At 31.8% G+C, this 13,261-nt stretch overlaps 1 protein-coding gene across 1 annotated transcript in view; it reads left to right on the forward strand.

Moving 5' to 3' along the window:
• Positions 1 to 10,745, forward strand: part of tmem45a (transmembrane protein 45a) — a 29,340-nt gene extending 18,595 nt beyond the window's left edge. Inside the window, exons 3-6 of the mRNA XM_062039492.1 lie at positions 1,402 to 1,614; positions 6,126 to 6,310; positions 6,383 to 6,525; positions 9,911 to 10,745. Of these exons, the coding sequence (XP_061895476.1) occupies positions 1,402 to 1,614; positions 6,126 to 6,310; positions 6,383 to 6,525; positions 9,911 to 10,007 (638 nt within the window). The 3' untranslated portion in view covers positions 10,008 to 10,745. The remainder of the gene's footprint in view (positions 1 to 1,401; positions 1,615 to 6,125; positions 6,311 to 6,382; positions 6,526 to 9,910) is intronic.
• Positions 10,746 to 13,261: the final 2,516 nt, after the last annotated feature.

Raw genomic sequence — 13,261 nt, forward strand, 5'->3', positions numbered from 1 at the left:
GTACATGATGACATGCTAAGAGTAAAGTTAATGTACATGACATACATGCTAAGAGTAAAGTTAATGTACATGATGACATGCTAAGAGTAAAGTTAATGTACATGATGACATGCTAAGAGTAATGTTAATGTACATGATGACATGCTAAGAGTAAAGTTAATGTACATGATGACATGCTAAGAGTATAGTTAATGTACATGATGACATGCTAAGAGTAAAGTTAATGTACATGACATACATGCTAAGAGTAAAGTTAATGTACATGATGACATGCTAAGAGTAAAGTTAATGTACATGATGACATGCTAACAGTAAAGTTAATGTACATGATGACATGCTAACAGTAAAGTTAATGTACATGATGACATGCTAAGAGTAAAGTTAATGTACATGATGACATGCTAACAGTAAAGTTAATGTACATGACATACATGCTAAGAGTAAAGTTAATGTACATGATGACATGCTAAGAGTAAAGTTAATGTACATGACATACATGCTAAGAGTAAAGTTAATGTACATGATGACATGCTAAGAGTAAAGTTAATGTACATGATGACATGCTAAGAGTAATGTTAATGTACATGATGACATGCTAAGAGTAAAGTTAATGTACATGATGACATGCTAAGAGTAAAGTTAATGTACATGATGACATGCTAAGAGTAATGTTAATGTACATGATGACATGCTAAGAGTAAAGTTAATGTACATGATGACATGCTAAGAGTATAGTTAATGTACATGATGACATGCTAAGAGTAAAGTTAATGTACATGACATACATGCTAAGAGTAAAGTTAATGTACATGATGACATGCTAAGAGTAAAGTTAATGTACATGATGACATGCTAACAGTAAAGTTAATGTACATGATGACATGCTAACAGTAAAGTTAATGTACATGATGACATGCTAAGAGTAAAGTTAATGTACATGATGACATGCTAACAGTAAAGTTAATGTACATGACATACATGCTAAGAGTAAAGTTGATGTACATGATGACATGCTAACAGTAATGTTAATGTACATGATGACATGCTAAGAGTAAAGTTAATGTACATGACATACATGCTAAGAGTAAAGTTAATGTACATGATGACATGCTAAGAGTAAAGTTAATGTACATGATGACATGCTAACAGTAAAGTTAATGTACATGATGACATGCTAACAGTAAAGTTAATGTACATGATGACATGCTAAGAGTAAAGTTAATGTACATGATGACATGCTAACAGTAAAGTTAATGTACATGACATACATGCTAAGAGTAAAGTTGATGTACATGATGACATGCTAACAGTAATGTTAATGTACATGATGACATGCTAAGAGTAAAGTTAATGTACATGACATACATGCTAAGAGTAAAGTTGATGTACATGATGGTTTAGGCATGCTTGCAGAGCAGTTCCTGTCAGACGGGCCACACCTGCAGCTGTATGACTGGCCAGCGAAGCAGTGGAAAGATGTGATGAACTGGCAGCACGCCACCATGTATCTGTTCTTCGGGCTGGCAGGGGGCGTGTCCCTGGTGGTGCACACCACGGACGCCATGCCGCTGGCACTGGACAGGCTGATGATGGCGCTGGCCTTCTTCAACGAAGGTGACTGACACAAGTCGTTAGGATGCAAACTTCAGCAAATATTCTTCCATGCTGATCATCTTCTTCAACAATCTTTCAACTTTTGGCTAACACATTCCAACCTTTTTGTTCAATACGTTTGGTGGCACTATCTGCAGGCGGGAAAGAGTAGTGCAGCTTTCAGTCCAACAGAGGGCGCTGTCTCACAAGTCATTTCACTCAACAAATACTATTATATTTGTTATGTTATAAACTATAACAGTTTTTATGTTATTAACACTTACAGTTTTTATACAATTAACTATTATAGATTTTATGTTAAAAACAATACAATATTTTATGTTATTAACTATTATAGTTTTGTTATAAACGATTATAGTTTTTTGTTATTAACTATTATAGTTTTATGTTATTAACATTATAGATTTTATGTTAATTATTATAGTTTTAATATTATTTACTATTATAGTTTTGTTATAAACGATTTATAGTTTTTTGTTATTAACTATTAAAGTTTTTATATTATTAACTATTATAGTTTTTATGTTATTAACTATTATAGTTTTTATATTATTAACTATTATAGATTTTATATTATTAACTATTATAGTTTTTATATTATTTACTATTATAGGTTTTATGTTAACTATTATAGTTTTTATGTTATTAACTATTATAGTTTTTATGTTATTAACTATTATAGTTTTTATATTATTAACGATTATAGTTTTTATATTATTAACTATTATAGTTTTTATATTATTTACTATTATAGGTTTTATGTTAACTATTATAGTTTTTGTATTATTTACTATTGTAGTTTTTATATTATTTACTATTATAGGTTTTATGTTAACTATTATAGTTTTTGTATTATTAACTATTATAGTTTTATATTGTTAACTATTATAGTTTTTATGTTATTAACTGTTATAGTTTTTATATTATTAACAATTATAGTTTTTATGTTATTAACTATTATAGTTATTATGTTAAAAACGATTATCGTTTGTATATTATTAACTATTATAGTTTTTATGTTATGAACGATTATAGTTTTATGTTAATAATAACAATAAAAAACTATATTTTACAGTAAAAACTGTAAATTTTACAGTAAAAGTACCGTATATTTTACAGTAAAACACTGTTTAGTTTACAGTAAAACAGTATATTTTACAGTAAAAACACAGTTTATTTTACAGTAAAAGCACTGTATATGTTACAGTAAAATACTGTATATTTTACAGTAAAAGTACTGTATATTTTACAGTAAAACAGTATATTTTACAGTAAAAACACAGTTTATTTTACAGTAAAAGCACTGTATATTTTACAGTAAAACACTGTATATTTTACAGTAAAACACTGTCTAGTTTACAGTAAAACACTATATTTTACAGTAAAAACACTATATTTTACAGTAAAAACACAGTTTATTTTACAGTAAAAGCACTGTTTATTTTACAGTAAAACACTGTATATTTTACAGTAAAAAATACTATATTTTACAGTAAAACACTATATTTTACAGTACAAAAACCTGCATATTTTACATTAAATATGCAGTATTTATTAAAAAGCGGTATAGCTCGGTTGGTAGAGTGACCGTGTCAGCAACTTGAGGGTTCCAGGTTCGATCCCCGCTTCCGCCATCCTAGTCACTGCCGTTGTGTCCTTGGGCAAGACACTTTACCCACCTGCTCCCAGTGCCTCCCACACTGCTTTAAATGGAACTTAGATATTGGCTTTCACTATGTAAAAGCGCTTTGAGTCACTAGAGAAAAGCGCTATATAATTATAATTCACTTCACAGTAAACGCACTGTTTATTTGACTGTAAAACAGTATTTTACAGTAAAAGTACAGTATATTTTACAGTAAAAACACTATATTTTACAGTAAAAACTGTATATTTAACAGTAAAAACTGTATATTTTACAGTAAAACACTGTATATTTTACAGTAAACAGTGTATATTTTACAGTAAAAACTGTATATTTTACAGTATAACACTATATTTTACAGTAGAAGTACTGTATATTTTACAGTAAAACACTGTTTAGTTTACAGTAAAAATATTTTTTACATTAAAACACTATATTTTACAGTAAAAACTGTGTATTTTACAGTAAAAGCAATGTATATTTTACAGTAAGACACTATATTTTACAGTCAAACACTGCATATATTTTACAGTAAAATTACTATATTTTACAGTAAAACCCTATATTATACAGTAAAAAAACTTGTATATTTTACAGTAAAAACACTATATTTTACAGTAAAAACGGTATATTTTACAGTAAAAAGACTATATTATACAATTAAAAACGGTATATTTTACTGTAAAAACACTATTTTACAGTAAAACACTATATTATACAATTAAAATTTTTATATTTTACAGTAAAAAACTATATTTTACAGTAAAAACACTATATTATACAGTAAAAACACTATATTATGCAGTAAAAAACTGTATATTTTACAGTAAAAACACTATATTTTACAGTAAAAAACCTATATTTTACAGTAAAAACACTATATTTTACAGTAAAAACACTAAATTATACAATTTAATACTGTGTATTTTACAGTAAAAACACTATTATACAGTAAAAAAACGGTATATTTTACAGTAAAACACTATATTTTACAGTAAAACACTATATTATACAGTAAAAACTGTGTATTTTACAGTAAAAGCAATGTATATTTTACAGTAAGACACTATATCTTACAGTCAAACACTGCATATATTTTACAGTAAAATTACTGTATTTTACAGTAAAACACTATATTTTACAGTAAAACCCTAAATTATACAGTAAAAAAAACTTGTATATTTTACAGTAAAACACTATATTTTACAGTAAAAACACTATATTATACAATTAAAAACTGTATATTTTACAGTAAAAACACTATTTTACAGTAAAACACTATATTTTACAGTAAAAACACTATATTATACAGTAAAAACACTATATTATACAGTAAAAAACTGTATATTTTACAGTAAAAACACTATATTTTACAGTAAAAACACTAAATTATACAATTTAATACTGTGTATTTTACAGTAAAAACACTATTATACAGTAAAAAAAACCTGTATATTTTACAGTAAAACACTATATTTTACAGTAAAACACTATATTATACAGTAAAAACTGTGTATTTTACAGTAAAAGCAATGTATATTTTACAGTAAGACACTATATTTTACAGTCAAACACTGCATATATCTTACAGTAAAATTACTATATTTTACAGTAAAACACTATATTTTACAGTAAAACCCTAAATTATACAGTAAAAAAAACTTGTATATTTTACAGTAAAACACTATATTTTACAGTAAAAACACTATTATACAATTAAAAACTGTATATTTTACAGTAAAAACACTATTTTACAGTAAAACACTATATTTTACAGTAAAAACACTATTATACAATTAAAAACTGTATATTTTACAGTAAAAACACTATTTTACAGTAAAACACTATATTTTACAGTAAAAACACTATATTATACAGTAAAAACACTATATTATACAGTAAAAAACTGTATATTTTACAGTAAAACCACTATATTTTACAGTAAAAACACTATATTATACAATTTAATACTGTGTATTTTACAGTAAAAACACTATTATACAGTAAAAAAATTTATATTTTACAGTAAAACACTATATTTTACAGTAAAACACTATATTATACAGTAAAAACACTATATTTTACAGTAAAAACACTATACTATACAATTTAAAACTGTATATTTTATTGTCAAACACTGCATATTTTACAGTAAAAACACTATATTATACAATTAAAAACGGTATATTTTACAGTAAAAACACTATTTTACAGTAAAACACTATTATACAGTAAAACACTATATTATACAATTAAAAACGGTATATTTTACAGTAAAACACTATATTTTACAGTAAAAACACTATATTATACAATTTAATACTGTGAATTTTACAGTAAAAACACTTTTATACAGTAAAAAAACCCCAGTATATTTTACAGTAAAACACTATATTATACAGTAAAAACACTATATTTTACAGTAAAACACTATACTATACAATTTAAAACTGTATATTTTATTGTCAAACACTGCATATTTTACAGTAAAAACACTATATTATACAATTTAATACTGTGAATTTTACAGTAAAAACACTTTTATACAGTAAAAAAAACCCAGTATATTTTACAGTAAAACACTATATTATACAGTAAAAACACTATATTTTACAGTAAAAACACTATACTATACAATTTAAAACTGTATATTTTATTGTCAAACACTGCATATTTTACAGCAAAAACACTATATTTTACAGTTAAATAAAAAAGTAAATAATGTAATGTATAATATTATGTATTATATTATTATATATATATTATTGGCTGCTCCAAGCCCTGATGAAACCCACCTGGGTGCAGAAGTAGGCGGGACTTACAGGGAGGCGCGCAGGTGTCCTGATGTTGCACGTGTTCCTGGCAGGGTTCCTCTTCCTCTACCACCTGCACGGCAGGAGGCTGCTGGACGTGCACCTGCACACGCTGCTGCTCTACGCCGTGATGGGCGGAGCCTGCGTCTGCTTCCTGGAGCTCTTCCAGCGAGGCAACGTCCTGCTGGAGCTGCTGCGCTGCGCCCTCACGCTGCTGCAGGGCAGCTGGTTCTGGCAGGTGCGTGCCGTCCGTCGCCGTAGCGATGCCTGCTGACTCCGCCTGCTGACTCCGCCTTTTCCTCGCCCTCAGATCGGCTTCGTGCTCTACCCTCCCGGGGGCCCCGCCTGGGACCCCGAGGACCACGGCAATGTGATGTTCGTCACCATGTGCTACTCCTGGCACCTCGCCTTCGCCCTGCTGCTTGTGGGCGTGGTCTACTGCGCCGTCGGCTGGTGAGAACCCGCCTCCGCTGTCATGGCGTCCGGGCCGGGGCCCCTGGCACCAACGCTGTGGGGCCACAACCACTAGGGGGTGGGCTACATGGTCATGGTCACGTCAGGAGATGGTCATCGCCGTGGTTACCGTGCTCTTCTTCCCCTTTGATGGACGCGATGATGTCATCAATTTCAGGGGGGCCCCAACCGAGGGCCACAGACTGACGAGTCAAAGGACTTAGTTTTCACCTTCAAAACCAAGATGTCCATTTCCTTCAAACATCTACAAATTGCAGTATTCGGTAGACATTTTGTGCGAATGCTGACGAGCCGAAGCCGAACTTTAATGCTAACAGTTTCCAGGTTAACACAAAGTACGGGCAAATGAGCTAAAAAAAAAAAAAAGCTAGCATGCTAACAGCACTATGCAAACACACTAACAATAGCATGGTTACAGTTAGCATTAGTGAAATACCAAAATATATGAGACTGAGGTGTATGCCTGCTAAACAACTTAAAAAGCTAGCTATTAAACAATGCAAGCTATAAGCTAATGCTAGCTATTAATTAATGCTAGCTATTAACTAATGCCAAATATAAGATAATGCTTGCCATTAACGAATGCTTGCTATAAGAAGGTAACAATCCTGTGTTTCTCTGAAACCAAATTAGATCAAAGTGTTTCTGACTCAGAGATAGAGATAGAAAACTTTTCGGTTATCAGAAAGGACAGGAATAAACATGGTGGGGGTGTTTTGTATGTATATTCACCAGGATATAAAATACATAACTCGCACTGATCTCAACCACAATGCCCTTGAATCTGTGTGGGGCGGAAATCAAATTTAAAAACTCGAAGCCGGTACTGATAGGGACTGTATGCAGACCCCCTAATCAGAGTGATTTCTATGGGGCTCTCGAGGAGTGCTTGGCTGGGGTAGACAACGTGGAGAACATTATAACTGGAGATCTGAACACAGATATTCAACGCAGATATGCACCTGTCTTCAGATCCTACATCAAGCTTTGTAATCTACACGGTCTTTCCCAGCTAATAACACTACCTACAAGGGTGTGTGATTCCACCCAATCAACCATAGATCTCATTCTCACTTCAGACCGGACTAAAATAAAAAATAGTGCGGTCATGATCTGTGGTCTTAGCGACCACTATCTAACCTTCTGCACCCGCAAAATAGCTCAACCCAAAGCCAATGGCCACATAACAGCTCAATCCAGATCCCTTCAAAAAATACTCCAGTGATAATTTCAACCTAAAATTAGATGAGTGGGACTGGTCCCCTGTGCTCACGAGCAATCTTGGGATCGCTTCAAAACAGCGTTCCTAAAGATACTAAATGACATGGCTCCCGTGAAAACAGTCAGGATCAAAGCCCGCTCTGAACCATGGATGAATCCGGACCTATTAGCTGCCATAAAAGACAGAGCCAGAAAATACTCCGAATACCAAAAGTGCAAAACCGAAGTAGATAAACAACCCAATAATAACCTCAAATCACTCCTTTCAACACTCAAAAAGCAATGCAATAAATTAAGAAATAAGACAACCAACCTGACTAAATCCTTTAAAAAAAATTACATTACCGACAAAATAGAGGAAAACACAAATGCTGGCTATTAAGTAATCTAGTTAATTAACTAATGCTAATGCTTGCTACAAGCTAATGCTAGCTATCAATAATGTTAGCAATAAGCGAATGATAGCTATTAACAAATGCTTGCTATAAGCTAATGTTAGCTATTAACTAATGCTAGCTATAAGCTAATGCTAGCTATTAACTAATATGAGCTATAAGCGAAGGATAGCTCTTCACTAATGCTTGCTATAAGCTAATGTTAAATGTTAGCTTTTAACTAATGCTAGCCATAAGCTAATGCTAGCTATTAACTAACACTCACTATAACTTATTATAACTTACTAATGTTTGATATAAGAGAATGCTAGCTGGTAACTAATGCTAGCTATAAGCTAATGTGAGCTAATAATTAATGCTAGCTATAAGCTAATGCTAGTTTCTAACTAATGCTAGCTATAAGCCAAAGCTAGCTATTAACTAATGCTAGCTATAAGCGAATGATAAACTTGATGATTAACTATTGCTTGCTATAAGATAATGCTAGCTATAAGCTAATGCTAGCTATTAACTAATGCTAGCTATTAACAAATGCTTGCTATGAGCTAATGCTAGCTATTAACTAATGCTAGCTATTAACTAATGCTAGCTATTAACTAATGCTTGCTATAAGCTAATGCTAGCTATTAACTATTGCTAGCTATTAACAAATGCTATCTATAAGCTAATGCTAGCTATTAACTAATGCTGGCTATAAGCTAATGCTAGCTATTAACTAATGCTAGTTATTAACTAATGCTTGCTAAAAGCTAATGCTAGCTATAAGCTAATGCTAGTTTCTAACTATTGCTAGCTATAAGCCAAAGCTAGCTATTAACTAATGCTAGCTATAAGCGAATGATAGCTATTAACTATTGCTTGCTATAAGATAATGCTAGCTATAAGCTAATGCTAGCTATTAACTAATGCTAGCTATTAACAAATGCTTGTTATAAGCTAATGCTAGCTATTAACTAATGCTAGCTATTAACTATTGCTTGCTATAAGCTAATGCTAACTATAAGCTAGTGCTAGCTATTAACAAATGCTATCTATAAGCTAATGCTAGCTATTAACTAATGCTAGCTATAAGCTAATGCTAGCTGTTAACTAATGCTTGTTATAAGCTAATGCTAGCTATAAGCTAATAATAGCTATTAACTATTGCTAGCTATTAACAAATGCTATCTATAAGCTAATGCTAGCTATTAACTAATGCTAGCTATAAGCTAATGCAAGCTATTAACTAATGCTAGCTATTAACTAATGCTAGCTATAAGCTAATGCTAGCTATTAACTAATGCTAGCTATTAACTAATGCTAGCTGTTAACTAATGCTAGCTATTAACTAATACTTGTTATAAGCTAATGCTAGCTATAAGCTAATAATAGCTATTAACTATTGCTAGCTATTAACAAATGCTATCTATAAGCTAATGCTAGCTATTAACTAATGCTAGCTATAAGCTAATGCGAGCTATTAACTAATGCTAGCTATTAACTAATGCTAGCTATAAGCTAATGCTAGCTATTAACTAATGCTAGCTATTAACTAATGCTTGCTATAAGTTAATGCTTGCTATAAGCTAAAGCCAGCAAGTAAGAGCCAGTGTTTTAGTCGGTTCACTGTGACATTTACTGCGCCAACTAGTGGCGGGAAGGCTCGCAACATGATTTTTTTTTCGTATCATGGAAAATCTCCTACAAATCTTCTGCGACACACCTGGTTGCAGTGCGTGAATCACAGAAGCCTCTCTTGTCTCCCTCAGCGCGGTGCGCTCCCGACTGAAGAAGACCCCGCCGGTGGAAATGGGCCTGCTGAAGCCCAGAGACAAGGAGGCCGAGTCCGAGGAAGAGGTCTTGTGACCAGGACGCCCGTCTGGCGGCGTCCTTCCACTTCAGGGATCCAGGGTGAGCCGCAAGAAGCGACCAGGAAGCAAAGGGACGAATTTAATATGCTTGAAAAAATCACTTCTTGGAGGTGTGACGGCACACGCCATCTTGGGGCCAGTATTTGTTTGTATTGTTTACCTACCACACCACCTGCCTGTGTTTGTCTCACGCCATCTTAGCTTATTTTATCTTAGCTTAGCGTCTTCAAAGTGTTCCAATGTTAGAGGAAGTAAACACACGCACTTTACTTGACCAAATATCTTGTTTTCATGTGTGTCCTTTTGTTGTTTATGAATAAACATCCCATTCAAACACGGCTCCAAACATTTGATGTCAAGCAAACGGTTGTAAGGCGGAGTTTCTAAACATGTGTTCCTCAGTTGTAATACACGTTTCCACCACTTGTGGCAGTAATGACAACATCACACAAACAGAAGAAGTCGGGAGATAAAGTCTCAAGTGCAAAAATTATGACTAAAATGGTAAAAGTGTATTTTCATCCGCGCTGTAATTTTATCGGCAGTTGATTTCAGAAACGTATTTACTTTAGCGCTACATGAATGTATTTTTAGTCATTTATTTTTGAGTCCCTTGCTACTTATTTTCCCAGTCGGCCTGAGCTAAGCCTAAAGGTTGACGTGTTACATGAAAAATAATATTTGTCATTTGACAAGCATGTAAAGTGTAAGTGTGTCAGATATATGATCGTTGAATACCATTAAAATCAAATGTAAGATTGTTGATTCAGTGTTGATGTTTGAGTCGGGGACCCGGGTCCGTGTGTAGTGGAAACGTTGTGTCCTGAGGTCAAAAAGGTTAAGAAGCATTGATGTAAGGAGCTGAAAAAACATATTAAAAAAAGATGTAAAATTACTGAAAATATTGCTGGAATAAAGTCATCATATCAAAAAATAGAAAATGTAAGTATTTTGTACATTATTAAAAAAAAACAGTAAAAAAAAAAAAAAAATATATATATTAAAAAAATTATATATATATATGGTACATCATTAAAAGTTGCGATTTTTGGAAAGTTAAAAAAACCAGCAACAATTATAAAAACAGCACAAAAGTAAAATGTAAGAAAAATAAAGTCATAATTTTTGCTGCTTTATATATATATATATATATATATATATATATATATATATATATATATATATATATATATATATATATATATATATATATATATATATATATATATATATATATAAGCAAAAAAGTATAATGTAAGAAGAATAAAGTAAAACATTTTTGCTGCTTTATATAAAAAAATGTTTGGGGGTGTGTGTGTATATATATATATATATATATATATATATATATATATATATATATATATATATATATATATATATATATATATATATACATATATATATACATTTGTTGGGGTGTATATATATATATATATATATATATATATATATATATATATATATATATATATATATATATATATATATATATATATATATATATATATATATATATCCATCCATCCATTTTCTACCGCTTATCCCTTTTGGGGTCGCGGGGGGTGCTGAAGCCTATCTCAGCTGCAATCGGGCGGAAGGCGGGGTACACTCTAGACAAGTCTATATATATATATATATATATATATATATATATATGTATATATATATATATATATATATATATATATATATATATATATATATGTATATATATATATATATATATATATATATATATATATATATATATATATATATATATATATATATATATATATATATATATATATATATCCATCCATCCATCCATCTTCTTCCGCTTATCTGAGGTCGGGTCGCGGGGGCAGCAGCCTAAGCAGGGAACCCCAGACTTCCCTCTCCCCAGCCACTTCGTCCAGCTCTTCCCGGGAGATCCCGAGGCGTTCCCAGGCCAGCCGGGAGACATAGTCTTCCCAACGTGTCCTGGGTCTTCCCCGTGGCCTCCTACCGGTCGGACGTGCCCTAAACACCTCCCTAGGGAGGCGTTTGGGTGGCATCCTGACCAGATGCCCGAACCACCTCATCTGGCTCCTCTCCATGTGGAGGAGCAGCGGCTTTACTTTGAGCTCCCCCCGGATGGCAGAGCTTCTCACCCTATCTCTAAGGGAGAGCCCCGCCACCCGGCGGAGGAAACTCATTTTGGCCGCTTGTACCCGTGATCTTGTCCTTTCGGTCATAACCCAAAGCTCATGACCATAGGTGAGGATGAGAACGTAGATCGACCGGTAAATTGAGAGCTTTGCCTTCCGGCTCAGCTCCTTCTTCACCACAACGGATCGATACAGCGTCCGCCTTACTGAAGACGCCACACCGATCCGCCTGTCGATCTCACCATCCACTCTTCCCTCACTCGCGAACAAGACTCTGAGGTACTTGAACTCCTCCACTTGGGGCAGGGTCTCCTCCCCAACCCGGAGATGGCACTCCACCCTTTTCCGGGCGAGAACCATGGACTCGGACTTGGAGGTGCTGATTCTCATCCCAGTCGCTTCACACTCGGCTGCGAACTGATCCAGTGAGAGCTGAAGATCCTGGCCATATATATATATATATATATATATATATATATATATATATATATATATATATATATATATATATATATATATATCATTAAAAGTTGCCAATTTTGGAAAGTTAAAAACATAAAAAAATTATAGAAACAGCAAAAAAGTGAAATGTAAGAAGAACAAGGTCATAATTGTTTGCTGCTTTATATATATATATGTATATATATATATATATATATATATATATATATATATATATATATATATATATATATATATATATATATATATATATATATAATATATATATATATATATATATATATATATATATATATATATATATATATATATATATATATATATATATATATATATATATATATATATATATATATATATATATATATATATATATATATATATATGATATATCATTAAAAGTTGCCATTTTTGGAAAGTTAAAAACATCAAAAATTATAAAAAGAGCAAAAAAGTAAAATGTAAGGAGAATAAAGTAATCATTTTCTTCAGGGAAAACGTGAATTTATAAAGCATGAATTTTAATACATTATAATATATTATTTCAGAATATATACTATATATATATATATATATACATAAAAAAAAAGGTTATTATTTTTAAATAGGTATCCATTTTTGAAAAATTGGCTGGTATAAATGTTTACTCTTACAA

Source organism: Entelurus aequoreus, linkage group LG27, assembly GCF_033978785.1.
Source record: "Entelurus aequoreus isolate RoL-2023_Sb linkage group LG27, RoL_Eaeq_v1.1, whole genome shotgun sequence".
Taxonomy (NCBI): domain Eukaryota; kingdom Metazoa; phylum Chordata; class Actinopteri; order Syngnathiformes; family Syngnathidae; genus Entelurus; species Entelurus aequoreus.